At 60.7% G+C, this 19024-nt stretch overlaps 2 protein-coding genes across 2 annotated transcripts; one reads left to right on the forward strand and one right to left on the reverse strand.

The window, feature by feature from the left end:
* Window positions 1–65: 65 nt before the first annotated feature.
* On the reverse strand, window positions 66–9993 carry ANO8 (anoctamin 8). The gene is made up of 18 exons (XM_026500478.4): window positions 9677–9993; window positions 8795–8905; window positions 8543–8675; window positions 8224–8362; window positions 8042–8138; window positions 7025–7141; window positions 6818–6945; window positions 6563–6724; window positions 6090–6242; window positions 5850–5976; window positions 5675–5730; window positions 5495–5569; window positions 3890–4693; window positions 3449–3640; window positions 3180–3311; window positions 2987–3097; window positions 1429–2095; window positions 66–594 (listed from the first exon to the last, which is right to left on the reverse strand). Exons 1-18 carry the CDS (start codon window positions 9780–9782, stop codon window positions 224–226), a joined length of 3681 nt encoding a protein of 1226 aa, XP_026356263.2. The 5' UTR covers window positions 9783–9993; the 3' UTR covers window positions 66–223.
* A 948-nt stretch (window positions 9994–10941) lies between these two features.
* Window positions 10942–15353, forward strand: GTPBP3 (GTP binding protein 3, mitochondrial). The gene is given in 10 exon segments (XM_026500479.4): window positions 10942–11799; window positions 12238–12491; window positions 12606–12692; window positions 12782–12984; window positions 13160–13232; window positions 13321–13464; window positions 13665–13830; window positions 14119–14209; window positions 14211–14398; window positions 14606–15353. Coding segments are annotated over 10 exon segments (1482 nt in total). The 5' UTR covers window positions 10942–11746; the 3' UTR covers window positions 14829–15353.
* Window positions 15354–19024: the final 3671 nt, after the last annotated feature.

The following is a 19024-nucleotide window of genomic DNA, read 5'->3' on the forward strand; positions in this document are numbered from 1 at the left end:
CTATTCTGTGTTTTCTGTTGGTTTTTTGGGGTTTCCTTTCGTTTCCCCCATCCCGGTCGAAAGGAAAACGGCAGATAGGGGGGGCCCGGCCCCCGGCCCTGCCCCAGGGAGGGCAGCCAATACTGGGGGCCGTCGGGCCGAAGCGCGTTTTCTCGGTGGCGGCCGCCGCCCCGGTCCACGGACTGGTATTGCATATGAGAACAGGAAGGCAGGGCGGGCGGAGCTAATGCCAGCCGCTGGGCCAGCACACGGCCTGGGGGCTGGGGCTGGGGCTGGGAGAGGGCGCCGGGGGCTCTGAGGGCTCTGAGGTGGGCGGCAGCGGCGGGGGCGGGAGGCTGTAGAAGCTGGCGTCCCCCGGCAGGGGCTGCGGGGCGGGCGGGGGCCCCGCGAGGGCGCAGGGCGGGCACTCGGCGGCGGCGGGGGCGGGGGCCTGGCGGGGGGCGGCGCCCTCGCCCCCGCAGCCCCACGGCCCGTCCCACTGCCAGCAGCCTGCGGGCGGCGTCGGGGGCCGGGGCAGCGGCGTTGGCGGCGGCGCGGGGCTCCGGCTGCGGCGGGTGCGGAGGGCAGGGGCGCCCACCGGGGCCAGCGCTGTCCCTGCGGAGGCGAGAGGGGCCGTTCCGGGGGGGTGCCGCCCCCGCCGCCGGACCCGGCTCAGACCCTGCCTGCGCTAACTCCCGGGCTTCCAGGCACATCGAGGGCCTTATTGCTTCTGATCAGTGACAAGGGGTGGGCGTCTTCTGGTGCATCCCCTGCCTCTGGGCACTGGGCCCCTCCCCATCATGGGGAGAGGACAGTCTGAGGAAGTCCCTCTGATTTCTGACCTGCGTCCCTGGTGCTGCAGCTGCCACCTCTTGGGCTCCCTGGGGGATGAGCTGTTGGAGCCCAGGGCTGGGTTGGGCTGGGGTTGGGGCCGGCAAGGTGGGCGTGGGGGGCATGAGGCTGGCACCTCTACTCGGCACGGATGTGGGTGCAGCCTGTGGCCGAGCACCCCGAGCTCCCCAGGGGGGCAGCTCCAGCCCCCACCTCCAAGGAAGGCCTCCTTGAACAGCTGGGCTGCAGGGTGGGGACTTGCATAGAGGCCTGGGGGGGGGCAGTCCCCCCAGTGAGCTGGGTGTGGGGTCTCATAGGGGCAGGAGAGCCTGGGCCGGGTGGTGAAGAAGCCTCCTTCATCTTTCCTGGCCCCCGAGCGTGGTGGACAGGGTGCCCTGGGAGGGGCACTGGGATGGGGGGGCTTTGGCTGTCGGGGTCCTGGAGACACTGAGCAGGCTTTGACTGAGAGGCTCCACGTACCACATACCCAGGTTCCCATCCGGTACCAGAGACCGGGCCTCCTCTGTCCCCTTTAGCCCCTCTCCCCAGGCCTGGCCACCCCATCCCTTCCCGCAAAGCCCGGCCCAGAGTCCCCACCCCCGAGTTAAAGCTTGTGACCTGAGCCTTCCTCTTCAGGCCGGGGGGCGTCCGGCTCCTCAGCCGCAGCCTCGTCCACCGGCCCACTCCGCTGGGCTCGGCCTCCTCCACCGCCGGGGGTCCCGTCCAGCCGGGCCTGCCCACCTGCCCCATTGGACCCGGTGTCGGCCCGGGCCCCGCCGAAAGGGAAGAGCTTGCCGGCGTGGAAGGCCTTGGGAGGTGAGTGGCTGCGCTCTGGGTCCCGCCGGGTCTCAGGCGACTTAAGGAACTTGAAGCTGAGGAAGGCTGGCAGGCGGGTGTCGCTCCCCGTGGGTGACTGGGCAGGGGGTGGCCGGGCGGCAGGGCCGGCCCCCGCACTGGCCAGTGAGGATGTAGCCCCAGACGACAGGAACTTGCCCTGCAGCGGGATGATCTGCTTCAGCTTCATGACGTTGTTGGGTGCCAGCAAGGACCCCGGGCGCTTGGGCCGCTCTTGCCCGTGGCCACCTGCCCCGCTGCCCTTGGCCTTGGCAGAGGCCTTCTCAGGGGCAGCGGGGTCCAGCCCCGAGCCTTCGGCTCGAGCCTCCTCCCGGCCACCGGCATCGCGCTCTCGCCGGGCATGGTGCTCCGCGTGGCGCTGGCGCTCCTCCTCCTCCCGCCGCCGCCGCTGCTGCTGCTGGTAGCGGTGCTGGGCCTGGCGTTCATGTCTCTGGGGGCGGAACAGAGCCATTACAGGCACTGGGCGGAAGGGTGTGTGAGCAGGGGCCAGCCGAGGCCCCAGGCCCATGCGGCTGCTCTTTGCAGAAGTGGCAAGAGTTCCAAACATTTATTGGGCACCAGCTGCTTCCCTGGACCCACCCTGAGGCTCTCTGAGGAAGTAGGCAGAGATCTAACCACTTATTAGGCACCAACTGCATTCCTGGATCCATGCCAGCGCTTTCTGAGAATTGAGATGAGAACGAACATTACCAGCTACCAACTCTGTCCCCAGCCATGTGCTAGACACTGCCTTAAGAACTGGGAGAATGTAAACACATACTGGGCCCTCAGAACCCCTGACAGACAGAGTCCCGACTGGCACAGACCGGAGTCCACGCTGGCCAGTCCGGGAGCCACATGTGGCTTTGTCAATGTCAATTTAAACAACTAAAATAAAATAAAATAAGAATTCTGTCCCTCGGTTGTACCAGCCCCATTTCAAGTGCCCGACAGCCACCAGTAGTGAGGGGCCACACGGCGCAGACACGGAACATTTCCGCCATCACGGAGAGCGCCGCCTGGCGCTGGCGAGCTCTTTGGCCCACTGTGCAGCTTTCTGAGGAATGTGGCAGGAGCTGGGCTTCTAGGAAGCATCAGCTGTGTCCCTGGCCCCAACCAGGACACTGCTGGTGCGCTGGCGATGACTAAAGGTTCACAAGTGCCAGCCTGCTGCTGGATGCCACCGGGGATTCCAGGAGGGACCGGCCCGGGCGGCGTGCTAATTATGACACCGGACTCTGTACCTCTTCCCTCCTGCTAAGAAGCTGGCTGCCAGCCAGGCCAGGCGGAGAAGGCCCGCTGGGGGAAGGCGTCCACCGAGCCTGGCCACCCACCCGCGTACCTTGAAGGCCTCCCGGCGCTGGTACTCAAGCTTGGCCATCTCCTCGGCCACCCAGCCTGGGATGTCAGGGATGGCCACATGGATGAGGTACTTGAGAAGCAGGGCGAAGTGCTGAGGCAACAGAGGAGGAGGCTGCAGGCTTGGGGATGCCCTGCCGCCCCCCCCAGCTCCTCCACCCAGCCACCGGCCCCACCTCGAGCACCACCACAGACACGATGGCCGCCTCAGGGCTGAGCCAGGGGAAGAGACGCTGCAGCTGCCCGCACTGGCCGATTAGGTAGCAGTTGACCACGATGGCCAGGACTCCCATGGCCTCCATCACCTTCTGCAGGGGAACGTGGGGAGCGGGGGCGGGGGGGGCTCAGATGGGGTCCGGCCACCCTTCCCGGGCCTCCTGCCCCTCCCCAGTGCCCCCCGACTCCCTCCGGGCCTTGGCTCTGAGTCCTCGGCCGCTCCCCACACCTGCCACTGGCCGATGCTCTCCACCCGCTGCCCGAAGGGCCGCTGCAGCCCTGTGCACAGCTTGAGGGCGTCACTCCGGATCTCAATGAGGTTGTTGACTAGGGCGCACAGAGCAGCCAGAGGGAAGGCGGACGAGAAGAGGACAACGTAGCCGAACTGCACGAACATCTCCTGGTAGTCCTGGAACGTGTCCTGCAGGCGGGTGCCTGGGTGTGGCCTTGGTCCCCCTCCCTCAGACCCGATGCCTCCTTCCTTTGACTCCCTTCTTCTTTCAAGCCTGCCTCCCGCCCTCAGATTATCCTGAATGGACCCAGAGCTCCCCCTCCAGAAGTTCCCAACCACATCCAGGGCCCCATTTCGTCACGCCCCCTACCTCCACCCTCAGGCCACATGCCCTGCCCCTTTGAGGGCCTGGTCTTGGGCCTCAGACGCCCTCCTCACCTCGTACTTCTTCATACAGCTCTCAAGCTCGGCCTGGGTGAGCTGGGGTGAGGGCCCCTCCTCGGGTGGGTCAATCCAAGACGACCGGTTCTGCCGCCGCTGCCTCCGGCCCGAGTCACCTGAGCCTGGCTCTGGGTCCAGGCCCCCATCTGGCCCCTGGTCACGGCCCTCACCCCCAGCCCGGCGGAGCAAGACGGCCGGAGGCTCCCGCTCAGGACTGCCGGGAGCCCCTTCGGCCTCATCGTCTTCTTCGGCCAGCGTGAAGACTCCCGGCTCCAGCCCCTTCTCCACCATAGTGGGGCTCCCCTCCTCCAGGAGGGCCTCCGGGCCAGGCCGCCGCCGCCCAGCCCCTCGTTCAGCAAAGCTGACCTTCTTCAGCCGGAGCCCGCAGTCCAGGAGGCTGCTGTCCTCGCCCTCCTCCTCGTCATCTTCCTCCTCCTCCTCCTCCTCTTCATCCTCCTCCTCTTCCTCCTTGGCCCCCCGAGGCCCGTCCCCCACCTCCCCACCTTCCCCTGCCGGCCGCCGCTCCACAGTGGCCTCCTCCTCCTCCTCTGGTGCCCCACAGCCCCCGCTGAGACACCTGCGGCCCCCGCTGCCACCTCCACCGCCACCCTCTTCGGCCTGGGGTTCAAGGCGACGGGGTGCAGGGCGCTGGAGGCTCAGCAGGCCGAGCAGGGCACGGGCCAGCTCCCAGGCTGCCTGCAGGCCGAGCTCGCCGCGGCCCAGCCGCCGGTACAGGTGCGGCTGCAGGACCTCGCGCACGTTCTGGAGGAACTGGCGGGTGATCAGCAGAGTGGCCAGCATCTGGGGGCAGGAAGGGGGAGGAGAGAGGCCACGTGGGGCGCAGGCGGGGCCCGGGGCACCAGGGCAGGCTGCTGGGGCGGGGTACCCGCCCTCCAGGAGCAAGTTTCCAGACACATGCCCTGAACCCAATTGCTGACTCCACCCCATTTAGATGTCCCCGGACACGGAGACCCCAGCTGTCAACCTCTGCAGCCTCTCCCACCAGTCCTCTGCCAAAACATAGCCCAGCAGGCCACAGCGCTCCTAGCCGACCGCCTGGGGTTGCAACGTGTGCTTCCCCCCTGCTGTGGTTCAGGGCCCCCTGCTTGCGGCACTGCCCAGGAGCTCCGTTGGTGCCCAGGGCCTCGAGAGGCCCTGCCATCTGCATCCCATCAGCAGAGCCCAGCCCCTTGGAACATGCACCCTTGGCTCAGGCAGCATGAGGCCCCAAGCACAGCCACACTGCCCGCCCTGGCGAGGCCCTGCGGGCTCGCCATCTGCCCATACTTTGGCCCGGGCCATGAGCAGGCGGCCCCGGAGGGAGAGGAGGAGCAGGCGGAACCGCAGGGCCGCGAGCGGGACCAGCACCGCCCGAAGCTGCCGCTCGAGGCTCTGGGACAGGGACAGGACGAGCAGGAGCTGTGGAGGGACCGACGGACAGATGGGGGGGCGACAGGCAGAGAGAGGACACACGGACAGACGGACAGAGAGAGAAGGATGGAGGAGGGGGGGGAGGGGCTGGAGAGCCCGTGGACCCCTTGGGCCAAGTCCGGCCCCCCACTGGCCGCCACTGGGGGGCACTGCCTTGGGCTGGGGTCTCACCTCTTTCAAGCGCTCCATGTCCTTGAGGTAGAAGCCGATGTAGAAGAGGCTCAGGTAGGAGTTGACGAATTGGAACTGCGGGAAGGAAGCAGTGGGCAATCCCTCGGCTGCCCTGCCCCCAGGAGCCACTCCTGCGCCCCACACAGAGCCCTCGCTGCCCGCCTGCTGGCCGCCACTCACCAGGACGACTTTGATGATGAGGTGCTTCTCGTAGGCGCTCTCCAGCCGGTAATTCTCTGGGGGCCGAGGGGATGAGTAAGGAGGTGGCCCAGGCCCCCTGAAGGCAGCGGGGGCCCTGAAGGGCAGTAGGGACCTTCCTCCCCAGGGCAGCAGGACCTCCCCTTGCAGGGCGTACCCATGTCGTTGAGCCAGATGGCGAGCTTCTTATAGCCCTCGGCACTGGCACTGACCAGCAGGGCCAGCACAACCTTGGGCAGGAAGCGGGCAAGACGGGGCAGCCCTTTCACACTCAGCACCAGCTCCTGCAGGGGCAGGGGGTTCACGGGTCACCCAGGCATCTGGCTCAGCCCAGAGTGGACCTGGGCCGGGGGTGGCCAGGTCAGGGCCAAGGCCGGGGCTGGGGGCCGGAGGTCACCTGCAGCTGGAAGCAGCCGAGCATGAGCAGAAACACGCAGGCCAGGCAGGTGAGGCACAAGGGGAGACTCACAAGCAGCTGGAAGAGCAGCCGCTTCCAGGGTGGGTAGTAGAACTCCTCAGCCCGCGTGACAGGGCTGATGCGCCGGATACCCTGTCAGAGGGTGGGGGTGGGGTTCAGCATGGAGCCGGAGGGGCTGCCCCTGCCCCCACACACCCTTCCCAAGGCCTCTGAATTCAATTTCCCTCCACCACACCACGCCTTTGCTTTTGTGGTACCCCCACCTAGTCCCCCTCTCCCAGTCCCTCAAATGCAATTTCCCACACCTCTCCTTTGGAGCATGCAGAGCCCCCCACCCGGCATACCCTTTCTGATGCTGCAGCCCTATTTCACACCTTGTCTTTGCCCCTGCAGTGCCCCCCACCTCCCCCTCTCATTCTTGGAGTCCTTGGACTCAGACACCCCCGACTGACCCTGAACTGGGGTCGTGGTTCCTCCACAGCTTCCCCAGGTGAGTCCAGTGTCCCCCATTTGTAGGCCAGCTCTGCCCCCCTCCGTTTCCACTCCTCCAAGAACAGGGTTGACCAGACGACGTTGAAGAGGGCAAAAACCACACACGATACATCCCGGCTTGTCTGGGGATGGCGGAAGGCTGAGCTGTTGGCCAGGTTGGCCAGGGAGGAGGGTGTCTCAGGCACCCCAGCCCCTGCCCAGCCCACTTCCAGCACCTGATCAGCCTCTGTAAATGTGTACAGGACAGAGCCAAAGACAGCTGGGTATACCATCGCTGATGTGTAGAAGCCCAACCAGGCGAAGTACATGGCAATCTTCACTCCAAAGTAGTCACAGATCTCATCTGCCAGGAGCACAGTGGGGGCCCCGTCAGCCCTGCCCGCTTCTAGAGACTCCCGCACACCCCCCACCTGGGGCCGCACCTAGAGGCTGGTTTTCACACACAGCTTGCACCCACGACTTCATGAGGCGATTCAGGATGCGCTGCTCATGGACCGGGAACACCTGCTGGATGATGCCGCGGGCCGCCAACTCAGGGACTGTTGGGGGACAAGAGCAGGTGAGCCCCATCCTTCTGCCTGTGCCTGGCCTGGCCAGCCCTCTCCCCTGGCCGAAACCCAAGTCACAGTTTTTCCCTTCTTTTAAATCTTCAGAGGCTCTTCCCAGGGGAGGAGTTCTGAGTGGGCAGAATATCTGGTTCTCCTTCAGAATTTGGGAGGTGCAGAGGCAGGCGGGGTGGGGGGTGGGTGCAGGAATCCACGTGGGAGGGTGGGGTCACAGTGTGGAACCCTATTTTTAAATAAAGCCATTTGAGGGGCGCCTGGGTGGCACAGCGGTTAAGCGTCTGCCTTCGGCTCAGGGCGTGATCCTGGCGATCTGGGATCGAGCCCCACATCGGGCTCTTCTGCTATGAGCCTGCTTCTTCCTCTCCCACTCCCCCTGCTTGTGTTCCCTCTCTCGCTGGTTGTTTCTATCTCTGTCGAATAAATAAATAAAATCTTTAAAAATAAATAAATAAATAAATAAATAAATAAATAAATAAATAAAGCCATTTGGCCTCAGTTCACTGCTCCGAACGTCTGAGGAATGGTGCAGAGCCGGCGTCAGAAGGGGTGAACTCTCAGCAGCTGGTCTCTTGGAGAGGAAACTGAGGCCAGGGCCCCACCACACAGTGCATGGAGTGCTGTCCATGGTCCTGCCCCTACCCTATCCCAGACCCAGAGAACAGTTTCTCTTGGGCAGGCCTCCCGGGGAGTAAGCCCCACCCCTATGCTAAGGCCACACCTCTTCACCTTATTTTATGTCTCCAGGCCCCACCCAATTCTTCACCAGCTTTTAGGTCCGTTTTCTAGGCCCCGCCCTCTTGCATTGATAGGCTGTATTCTAAGAGCCCCACCCAACTCCCCACATGCGATTGGAGGTTAGTCCCGCCTGCTTACTGATTGGCTGGTCCTCCAGGAAGCGCACGTTGTGCAGCGCCTCGCCCTGCTTAGCGCGTAGGTTCTGCAACCAGAAGCGGATGATGCTCTGGCGTTCCTGCAGTGGACAGGGCAGGGCTTGAGCACAGGGAGCAGCGGCCCACGGGCTAGGGCTGCGCACTGGGAGCCAGAGCTGGCCGCACCTGGGAGGTGAAGAAGCGCAGCTCACTTTCCACATTCTCGTAGATGAAGTCCTCCTCGCAAGAGAAGCCACGGGTGCCCCCGCCAAACTCGGCCTTCACCGCTTTGCGCAAACCCAGCTCGTCGGCTCCTCGAAGTAGGCTGCCAGGAAGACACGGAGGTGAGGTCATGGGGAGACCCTCGCTCACCATCCTGGAGCTCGGGTTGGTGTACCTGGCGGCCACCTGGGACGAATGCAGGGCGCTAGACCTCACAGCTGGTGCTTGAAAGGGCGGGGAACTGGGTAGCAGGGTCAGCGAGAGGCCAGGGACAGAGACTCGCCTCTCATACGTGGCGGTGACGAAGAAGGCATAGGCACGCGTGTGGCGGTGGTGGCGGACTTGCACGATGAGCTCGGGGATGCCCACGCGGATGTGGTTCAGCAGCCATAGCAGCGTGTGGTCATCAGTCGTGTCTGCCAAGGGGCACAGACACTGATGGCTCCTGCCACAAGGCCTCTTACAGACTCCTACTCAGGGGAGCCCAGCTCAGGGGAGCCCATCTGGGCACCAGGCAGGCGGCGGGCATGGGTACCTGGAAAGGTCATCAGCACGTCGCAGTTCTCCGTGGGCACTGTCTTCATCCACGCCTTGTGAGACACCAGGTAGCGACCAGCCTGCAGGAGTCGCTTCCCAAAAAGCTTATCTAGGGGGCAGGCGGGACAGGGCTCAGGTCAGGCCACTCCCAGACCGGGACCCCAGCCTCCAGTTTCATCCTTCCAGCCCTAGCGCCTGCTCGCACACTCGCCACGGCTCCTCTGCTCTCAGTCCGCCATTCGGGGACCTGCAAGCTTTGGCCTTGGCTAGTTTCCTTCCCTCCACGTCCTTGCACCAGCCCGGCCCTCCTCCAGGAATGCCCTTCCCCCAGGTCCTCCCTTACAAATCTTACTCATTCTTGAGGCCCAGCTCCGCCTCCAAAACCACAATCGATAGGGCGCTCACTAGCAGCCCCGAGCGCTTCACCACATCATGCCAGCGCGTCCTCATAGCTGGGCGCGGTTCTTACCCCCATTTCACAGGTGAGGAAACTGAGGACCAGGGCGTTTAAGTCACGCACCCAAGGTCACACAGGCGAGCTGGGATTCGAACCCAGGACCGTATTATTCTTTATCCTCTGCGGAGAGGCTATCTCAAGCGCATCCCTGTCGGGCTGCGATCCGGTAACCCAAAGGGGTGACAGAGCTCAACCCCAGGCCGGGGCTGTCGGAGGGGCGTGTCCGAGTCTCTGCTCTGAGACCCCCGCTTCTTGTACCGTCCCAGCCGCGCTGGCCCCGCCGCAGCCGCAGTGCCGGGAGAAGCCGTCCCCTCAACTGGACTCCAGGCCCGGGACGGCTGACCCCAATCCCACTCCCCGTCCAGCCGCCGCGCGCACCACAGGCACCTGCAACCCTGTCAGATACAGCCACCTCACACATACCCAGAACTCCAGACGCCGGGGCTGCAGGCTCGCCCTCAGGCGGGGGCCTCTTGCCACGCTCGCCCTCCAGGGACGTGCCCCCGGCGCTGGAGGTGCTTTCGGCCATGGCGAGGCCAGGTCAGGTCAGGGGCTGCGGGCGGCCCGAGCGCCGGGGGGCCGCGGGCTCATCGGGCGGGTGCAGCCGCGGAGCGCTCTGGAGGTGGAGACAAAGGCCGCGCCCGCCCGCGCCGGCCGCCGTCCCCGCGTGCCCGAGCGCTGCTTCTCGTCTCCGCCCGCGCGGAACCTCGATTCTCCTTCTCGTCCCCGCGCACGTCGCTTTTGGGTTCTCGACTCCGCCCGTGTTGTTTTCTGGATTTTGTTCTCGCCCGCCCACTTCGCTTTCTGGTGCTCGTCTCCGCCCGCACCGAAGATGCATTCACCGAGGATGTGTCCCCGCCCGCGTCGAATTCTGGGTCTCGTCTCCGCCCGTCCCGGGCCTGGATTCTCCGCCTCCGAGCCTTAGTTTCCCCATCTGCAAGGGCGCGGTTTGGAATCTCGAGTTGGGCGTGATTTGACTACGGCAGGCGGTGGGCGGGGGAGGGCCGGGTCGGGGGAGATTCCAGGTAGCAATAACTTCACAGCTAGAATACGAATTAATAGTTACACCAAGTCCTGCCTCAGGGCCTTAGCATGTGCCTTTCAACTACTTAAGGCACTCCTCACGCCCTCCCCATCCTGTTAACCCCTGCGCCCCTCAGGACGTAACCTCAGAGGGGACCCGATAGAGCTGCCAAGTTTAGCAAATAAAAGTACAGTCCTCCCATTTAAACATGAATGAATTTCAAACGAATACATTTTTAGTATGTCCCAGATATTACATGGGACATAGTTATACCAAAGCCTTATTGTTTATCTGAAATTCACATTTAACTGGGCGTCCTGTATTTTATCTGCACACAGATCCCTGACCGTCCTGAGTAGCCTTTTCTGTTAGAATGAGAGCCCAGAGAGGGCAGGGGCCCCTTCTGGTTTTTAGCGCACACAGTAGGCACCTGATGCATACTTATGACAGATGGAACAACTCGGAGAAGGCGGGTGTCCGCGTTTGTCACTCTTTTACAAATGAAAAAGTTGAGCGGGTCGCGGCAGGGATTACAACTCTAGCGGGTCTGACAGATTCTTCCCCAAGTGCAAGTGTGTCGCCCGCCCGCTCCGTCCAGGAACCAGAGAATTGTCCGTGCGAAAGCGCCCGCGGAGACCCCGCCCAGCCAGTGCGTGGAATTCCACCATCAGCGCTTTATTCCGCTATTTTGCGCTGTCCTGAGTTAACCTGAAAGTAATCCCTGAGACTCCCCTTTCTGGCTTTCGGGGAGCCAGAGACAGACCGGACACTCAGCTCTGCAGGAGCAGGCCTGGGCCAGGAAAGCCCAGAGGGCAGAGAGGGCTGTGCAGGGGATTCCAGAAAGGTGTCCTGTCGGAGCTAGGTCCTGAGGATGAGTTTATCAAATGAAGAAGGGTACCCGAAGAGGAGAGAACGGCGGGAGGGAGAGCTGGGGGAGGGGCGAGAAACTTGGAGAGTTCTGGGAACACAGGTAGGAATCTTTCCAGAAATTTGGACAAGATTTTATTAGGTCCAGGGCGTGGATTCCCGGAAGTCATCCCTCTCCGGCCCCGGGATGCTCTTGCTTCGCCTAAGGCTATGGAGTGGCCAGATGGAAAATACGGGGCTGGAACCCTCGCCTCGTTGTAATTCCGACGGCCCTGGGCCAAGTCCGGTTCTTCCTCCCACCCTTCATTTCCGGTGTCTGGGATACCCGCGATTCTAGGATCCTAAAAATTCGGTCTTATGTTGCCGGGGGAACGCCATTTCGCTGCACCCTCGCATCCTGCCCCTTCCCCGCCTCTTTCCCCGTTACTAGCCAATAGAAACGAAGATCTTCAGTGAGTGGGCCATATGTCTCCTAAGGGGCCCAATGACGATCGAGAGTCGTTAAACACTTTACCAGTCACGCCGCGGAGTGGGTGGAGCCTTCTGTCAGGACTAGAAGCCGCCCAAGCAGAGCGGGTAGGCGGGTCGCTGGTTGTGAATCCATGTGGCGGGGGTTTTGGACCCTAGTAGCCCGGGCCGCACGTGGGCCTCGCAGGTGGGGCAATACGGGAAACGGGTGTGACAGCGTGGGGCGCTGGTTGGGCTCCAAACCCTCTCCCTGGGATGTGGGCCCCAGTTCCCTGGGGCAGAACCACCTTTCTCATTTTCACAAGCCTTAGTCCGTTCATCCCCCGCAGAGCCCACATCTGTGTCACCTGTTGGCCTCAAAGTTCCCATTTGGGTCACACTGTGACATCAGCGCCCTCACCCTCATAATATATCCACCCCACCCCCCCCGCCGCAGACCCACATCTGGGTCAACTTCTGCTCTCAGAGACCTCAATCGGGTCACCCTCTGGCCTCAGACGTTCCATTCTGCCCATCCCCTAGCCTCAGAGCCTCCACCTGGGGCATCTTCCGAACATCGAGCGCTCTATCCACCTGCCACTCTGCCACAGAGCCTCCCAGAGACACTGATTCTCCTCCTCTCCAGTCCCAGATCGTGCACGCGCCAGGGCAGCGGCGCTCCGGTCCCCGGTTCCGGGGCCACTATCTTCGCGCTGAGCTCCGGCCAAGGCCGCTGCGGCATCGCAGTGATTCGGACCAGCGGTCCCGCCAGCGGCCACGCCCTCCGGAGCCTCACGGCGCCCCGGGACTTTCCCCCGGCTCGCAGCGCCTGCCTGCGCCTGCTCAGCCATCCCCGTTCCGGAGAGCCGTTGGACCGCGCGCTGGTGCTCTGGTTCCCAGGTGAGGGGTTCCAGATCCCGAACTTGCTGTAGCTTTCATGACCCAGTTTCCGCACCCCCCCCCCCCGGCGTTTGCCTAGCCGTATTCTCCTCGACTCCCATCTCGCCACACTAGGTCCCCAAAGTTTCACGGGTGAGGACTGCGCGGAGTTCCACGTGCATGGAGGCCCGGCGGTGGTGAGTGGCGTCCTACAGGCCCTGGGTGAGTCTGCAGCCTTGGGTTCGAAATCTGGCTCTGCCAGTGAACCTGGATGGGGGCCAGGGAGCTCAGGACCCAGTACCTTCTCGCAGGCAGTGTGCCAGGGCTGCGGCCAGCTGAGGCTGGTGAGTTCACCAGGCGGGCATTCGCTAATGGGAAGCTGAGCCTGACCGAGGTGGAGGGGCTGGCGGATCTAATTCATGCAGAAACCGAGGCGCAGCGGCGGCAGGCGCTGAGGCAGCTGGACGGGGAACTGGGCCACCTCTGCCGTGCCTGGGCCAAGACTCTCACTAAGGCAAGCCCCCTCTTCGCCCCTTCCCTGCCATAGAGACCCCACCTGCCCATTCTGTGCATGAGATCTTCCTGTGCATGAGCCTCCAATCTGGTCCCTTGAGTCAAGCTCAACCTGGGCACCTTGTGGGGCGGGGGGGTGTTCCTGGGTTACCACATCACCACCTCTGCTCCACCAGGCTCTGGCTCATGTGGAGGCCTATATCGACTTTGGTGAGGATGACAACCTGGAGGAGGGCGTCCTGGAGCGAGGTGGGTCCTCCTAGGGGTTGGGGACACCTCGCATCGTAGGCCCCGGAGGCCCCCTGACTCCCTCCCCTCTGCTTTCTTCCATCCGCAGTTGACAGTCAAGTGCGGGAGCTGGAGCTGGCACTGAGCGCACATCTTCGAGATGCCAGGCGCGGGCAGAGGCTTCGCTCAGGAGCGCATGTAGTGGTCGCAGGACCCCCCAACGCCGGCAAGAGCAGCCTGGTGAACCTACTCAGTGCGTGGGAGGCGTTGCCTAGTGTCGGGGGCGGGGCCCGTGTCGAGGGCGGGGCCGGGACCTGGGGAGCAGTTCAGGTGTGGAGGAGGAGCCAGGAGGATGAAAACGCAGTCTAGCCAGGAGGTGGAACCTGGGGGAGGGGCTCCACGGCCTCCACCCCGCCCACTTCGAGATAACCCCCACCCCTCACTGCATCCCAGGCCGGAAGCCTGTGTCCATAGTGTCCCCGGAGCCGGGGACCACCCGCGACGTGCTGGAGACCCCCGTGGACCTGGCCGGTTTCCCGGCGCTGCTGAGCGACACGGCGGGGTTGCGCGAGGGCGTGGGGCCGGTGGAGCAGGAGGGCGTGCGGCGCGCCCGCGAGAGGTAGGCTGGTAGAGTGGTGGGATGGGGAAACAGACCTTCCACTTACATTTCTCCTTGCTGCATTTATTTTGTGTCCCTTCCGAATCAGGAAAGGCTGCTAAGGTCTCTTGAGTGGGGGCTCTGATGTGGGGAGAGCCGCGGCTTAAATTCAGCCTCTGTTCGCACCCCCGCCCCTCTTGCCCTGCCCCGCCCCCACATACAAAGCTCTGCCCCTCTTGCACCCCCCCCCCTGCCCTTAATTACTCAACTCTGGGGTCACTTCTTGGTTGGTTTTCCCTGTTCCCCCAGGCTGGAGCAGGCTGACCTCATTCTGGCGGTGCTGGATGCTTCTGACCTGGCCTCTCCCTCCAGCTGCAACTTCCTGGATACGGTTGTCACCCCCCGCAGGCACTGGGAACCTCAAAGAGAACAGCCAGCGCCTCCTGCTGGTGCTGAACAAATCGGATTTACTGCCTCGAGGGGACCCAGACCCCAGTCCCAACCTGCCCCCGCACCTGCTGCTGTCCTGCTTGACCGGAGAGGGTTTGGATGGCCTCCTGGAGGCTCTGAGGAAGGAGCTGGCTGAAGTGTGAGCGGCTCCCCCGCCCCGCCTCCGCGCGTCCCTCTCCCACAGCTTGCCTCAGCCCAAGTTCAAGTCAGGGCTGAGCCACTGGCTTTGGACCCCTACCCGCCCCCCAGGCTCATTTTCTGGATCTACAAAGTTCAAGTGATGATCCCCCTTCCAATGGTAGTTGTGAAAGTTGAGAAAGACCACCACATCCTTTGTCCCTTCCAGGTGTGGGGACCCGTCCACAGGCCCACTTCTGACGCGTGCAAGGCACCAGCACCATCTCCAGGGCTGCCTGGATGCCCTCGGCCACTACAAGCAGACAAAAGACCTAGCCTTGGCTGCAGAGGCACTGCGACTCGCCCGCGGCCACCTGGGCCGCATCACCGGCGGAGGGGGCACTGACGAGATCCTGGACATCATCTTCCGGGACTTCTGCGTGGGCAAGTGAGGGGACCACTGAGGCTCCCAGCCAGGCTGGGTGGGTGCCCAGGAGCCCTGAGGCATGTGGGAATAGCTTAGGCCAAGTGAGAATCTCATCCCCTGGAGAAAGAACTTGACCCCAGGACGATGAAGTGAAGGGGCTGCCTTCAGACGTGGTGAGCTCCCTGTTGCTGGCAGTCATTAAGCTGCAGCCAGCCAGATTCCCTTGCAGGGACATGCTAGGGGCTCCAGCGCTGGAGTGGAGCTGAGCAGAGGTCCCTTTGGGTTCCCATGCTGGGGGAGTAGGAGTGGACGGTTGGGATGGGGGTGGGAGGGCCTCAGGGATCTTTGTTTTGCGGCTTTTAATTTATTTTGCAAATACTAAAGGAATATAAAAAATTCATGTGATTCAGAAATGCTTGAACATGGAAATCTCCCTCCCCCCGCCACCCCACCCCATCCCTTGGGGTCACAGCTTAACTTGTATCTTTCCAGAATTCTCTCTGCTCTTTTGCATACTTGTAAATATACCTATAAAATATGTTTTGTCTTGTAGTTTGAACATCAAGTGTGTGTTTATTGCTCTGCAAGTTGTCATTCTCTTTTTTAGTATTAATCTTGAAGACTTGCCTTTTGTATTTTTTTAATTGATTAATTAATTAATTAATTAATTTACTTACCTCTTATATTTTAAAAGAGGCCTGCAAGATCCCAGGTCCCTATGCCCTCCAAGCTTATGCATCCATTCCCTCAGTAACTATCAGGCACCTGCTATGTGCTAGAATTGCACACATCATCTTATTGGGTTTTCGTAACAGCACAAGGCGGTGAGTATTTTGTTACAGTTTTACAGATCCAGAAACTAAGGCTCAGAGAACTAGTTAGTTGCTAGACGTCCCCAGCTTTGGGATTGGCACATAGGTTCGTTCGGACTTCCAGTTTGAGTTTGCTGCAGGCCTTCTGTGCAACAGGCTGAGTGCAGGAGGCTAGGGATACAGAGGGGGCCAGTTGTCACAGGTGCTGCCCCTGGCTGTGTTAGAGACCTCATTCCTTATAGTGAGGTCTGATGGCTGCCCTGTGAGCTTATGAGGAGGAGGAGACCTGCCCGCTCAGGGACATGAGGGCAGGCTGCCTTCCAGAGGTGACATTGCTACTGACAGCCAAATGGTGAGAAGGAAACCAGATGGAGGAGGTTGGTGAAAGTGTCCCAGGCAGAGGGCACAGCATGTGCAAAGGTCCTGAGGTGGGAGCATCATGGTGTGTTCAAGGAACATCGAGGTGGCTGGTAGGGCTGAAGCAGTGAGGAAGGGGGAGAGAGGAGGGAGATGGGTGGAGGAAGAGAGGGAGGATCTGATTGATAGGACTTTGATTCTTTTTTTATCCTTTCTTGTATTAAGTTTTTTATTTTAATTCCAGTATAGTTAACATACAGTGTTATCTTAGTTTCAAACGTACAATATAGTGATTCAGCACTTCTATACATGATTCAATGCTCATCATGACAAGTGCACCCGTTAATCCCCATCACCTATTTCACCCATCCCCCCACCCACCTCCCCTCTGGCAACCAGCAGTTTGTTCTCTATAGTGGAGTCTTTTTCTTGGCGATGCCTGGGTGCTCAGTTGGTTAAGCAACTGCCTTCAGCTCAGGTCATGATCTCAGGGTCCTGGGATCGAGCCCTGCATCAGGCTCCCTGCTCGGCGGGGAGTCTGCTTCTCCCTCTGCCTCCTGCTCCCCCTGCTTGTACTCTTCCTCTCTCTGACAAATAAATAAATAAAATCTTTTTAAAAAAAGAGAGAGAGTCTGTTTCTTGGTTTTTCTCTCTCTTTCCTTGGCTCATTTGTTCTGTTTCTTAAATTCCACATATGAGTGACATCATATGGTATTTGTCTTTCTCTGACGGACTTATTTTGCTTAGCATTATACACTCTAGCTCCATCCATGTTGTTGCAAATGGCAAGATTTCATTCTTTTTCGTGGCTGAATAATATTATATATATATATATATATATATATACACACACGCGCGCGCGCGCACGCGCACCACATCTTCTTCAGCCATCTGTTGACGGATACTTGGGCAGCTTCCATGATTTGGCTATTGTAGATAATACTGCTGTGAACATAGGGGTGCACGTATCCCTTTGAAGTAGTGTTGAGGCCTTGGATTCTAAGACTCATAGGGGTCTGATATGTTGGTGAAGAACCAGCAGAGGGCGCCGTCCCCTAACAAAAAGCGGTCCTGGCCGCCCCCTTCAAAGCCCTGGTCCTCTTAAGACCCTGGGATCCAGGCTTCCACGCCCACCTGGCTGCAGGGGAATGGTTAGCTTCTCTTGCCAGAGGCAGACACAGTCTTGGGAGGGGGGGTGGGGGAATGGGATAGGCTGGTGATGGGTAGTAAGGAGGGCACATATTGCATGGTGCACTGGGTGTTATACGCAAATAATGAATCATGGAACATTACGTGAAAAACTATGATGTACTGTATGGTGACTAACATAACATAATAAAAAATTATTATTAAAAAAAAAAAAAAAAAGAAACAGTCTTAAATAGGGTCAGGATTCCTTCCAGAATCAGAAAAAGAGTCCTACCTCCAGGGATTGAAGATACAAGCTCTCAGGTTTTAGGGCACCCGTGAGCAGAGGCTGGGAGGTACCCAGAGCCAACAAAGTGTATGAGGAGAGTTTTCAGGAGGCATCTAGAATTCCCCCACCGCCCAACCAAAGACAGCCCCCGCGCCTGTGTCTTCACGGACTTCGTTGCAATGTGTCACTATCCATTAGTTTGCTTGTTCTGCAGCTAGGGCTGGCCCAGCATGGGGGGCTCCTGGGGGAAAAGGGTCACTCGGTGAGCTGAATCCACAAATAGTGCTATTAATACCTATTTTTCAGGACTACAAACAGGCCCAGAGGAGAGAAGCAATACCACAGGTTAGGGGGGCTGGGTGTCCAGATGTCCTCCCCACCAGGAGGATCCAGAGGGCTCCCAGGAGAGGTGAGCAGGGTGTGGGTGGGGAGAGAGAAGCTCCTGGAGAGAGGACGCCTGGGCCCCACCTGCCTGCCCCGGGCCCTGGCACACAGCTGGACGGAGGTCCTTGGCTACAGTCCCTTTTTTCCCAGAAGGGTGAGGTGGTTTGTGGGAAGCAGCCATAGGGGTTATTTATAGAGGTCACAGGAAATCCCTAAAGAGTCAGAACCTCCCCCAGTGGCTGGGCCACAAGGTCAGGGAGGTGGTCTGCCAATTGCTCTCCTACGGGTACTCAGTCCCTGCCTTGTCCCTGGGGGAGCCACCAACTTGGGGAAGTCAGAGCTACATGGTGCGGTCTGAAGAAAGGGAGGGACGGAGTTGGGGGTTCCCCCAGTGGGAACAAGGACAATACCTCAGGCAATCAAGAGGGCTGCCTGGAGGAGGGATCTCTGGGGAAGGGCCTTGGAGGAAGAAGAAAAAGGGATTCTAGTCTGAGAGCACAAATTAATAGACAGTCTTTAGCCAGAGAATTAAAGGTCCTGGGCCGCTGGAGGCAAGAACTGCACTAGAGGTGGGGATGGCGGGGGGCAGGGAGACACAAGAGAGCTGAGGAACTGGACTTTGTTCCCAGGGTATTCGGGAGCCGTGGAGGGTGTGTGAGCCAGAGAGGACACGGTCAGATCCCATGATGGTAAGGTGGTCTCTCTGGACCAGCAGGGCCGGGCGTGGGGGCCAGCTGGAGGGTTGATATCCTGGAATGCTCTGGATGGGAGAGGCCAACCAAAAGTCAGACCGGTGCCCATGTGCCCAGAAAGTTTAGAATGATTATTTCTCAGATGAGAAAATGGAGGCTGAGGGGCGCCTAGGTGGCTCAGTCGTTAGGCATCTGCCTTCAGCTCGGGTCATGATCCCAGGGCCCTGGGATGGAGCCCCAGGTCGGGCTCCCTGCTTAGTGGGAAGCCTGCTTCTCCCTCTCCCACTCCCCCTGCTTGTGTTCCCTCTCCCGCTATCTCTCTCTGTGTCAAATAAATAAAATCTTAAAAAAAAAAAAAATGGAGGCTGAGACCAACTGAGTCAAGATTCGGATTCAGGGATGTCTGGCTCCAGAACCCAAAACTCAGACATCCTGTGGTTGCTGGGACTGGCTGGTGTCCTCATCCTCTCCAAGTCTCCAACTGCCCAGGCAGTAGGCTTAGGGTCAGGGACGTCCTCATTTCCTTGGGGCCTCCAGACTGGCCCGTCTGGGAGGCCCG

Source organism: Ursus arctos, unplaced genomic scaffold, assembly GCF_023065955.2.
Source record: "Ursus arctos isolate Adak ecotype North America unplaced genomic scaffold, UrsArc2.0 scaffold_14, whole genome shotgun sequence".
Classification (NCBI taxonomy): Eukaryota; Metazoa; Chordata; class Mammalia; order Carnivora; family Ursidae; genus Ursus; species Ursus arctos.

Coding starts and splice junctions, on each gene's coding strand:
- ANO8 (XM_026500478.4), bottom strand. CDS start 9,782: ATGGCCGAAAGCACCTCCAGCGCCGGGGGCACGTCCCTGGAGGGCGAG. Junction 6,946..7,024: donor GTGTGAAAACCAGCCTCTAG/GTGCGGCCCCAG, acceptor TGCTCCTGGCAG/ATGAGATCTGTGACTACTTT. Junction 3,312..3,448: donor AGAGCATCGGCCAGTGGCAG/GTGTGGGGAGCG, acceptor GTTCCCCTGCAG/AAGGTGATGGAGGCCATGGG.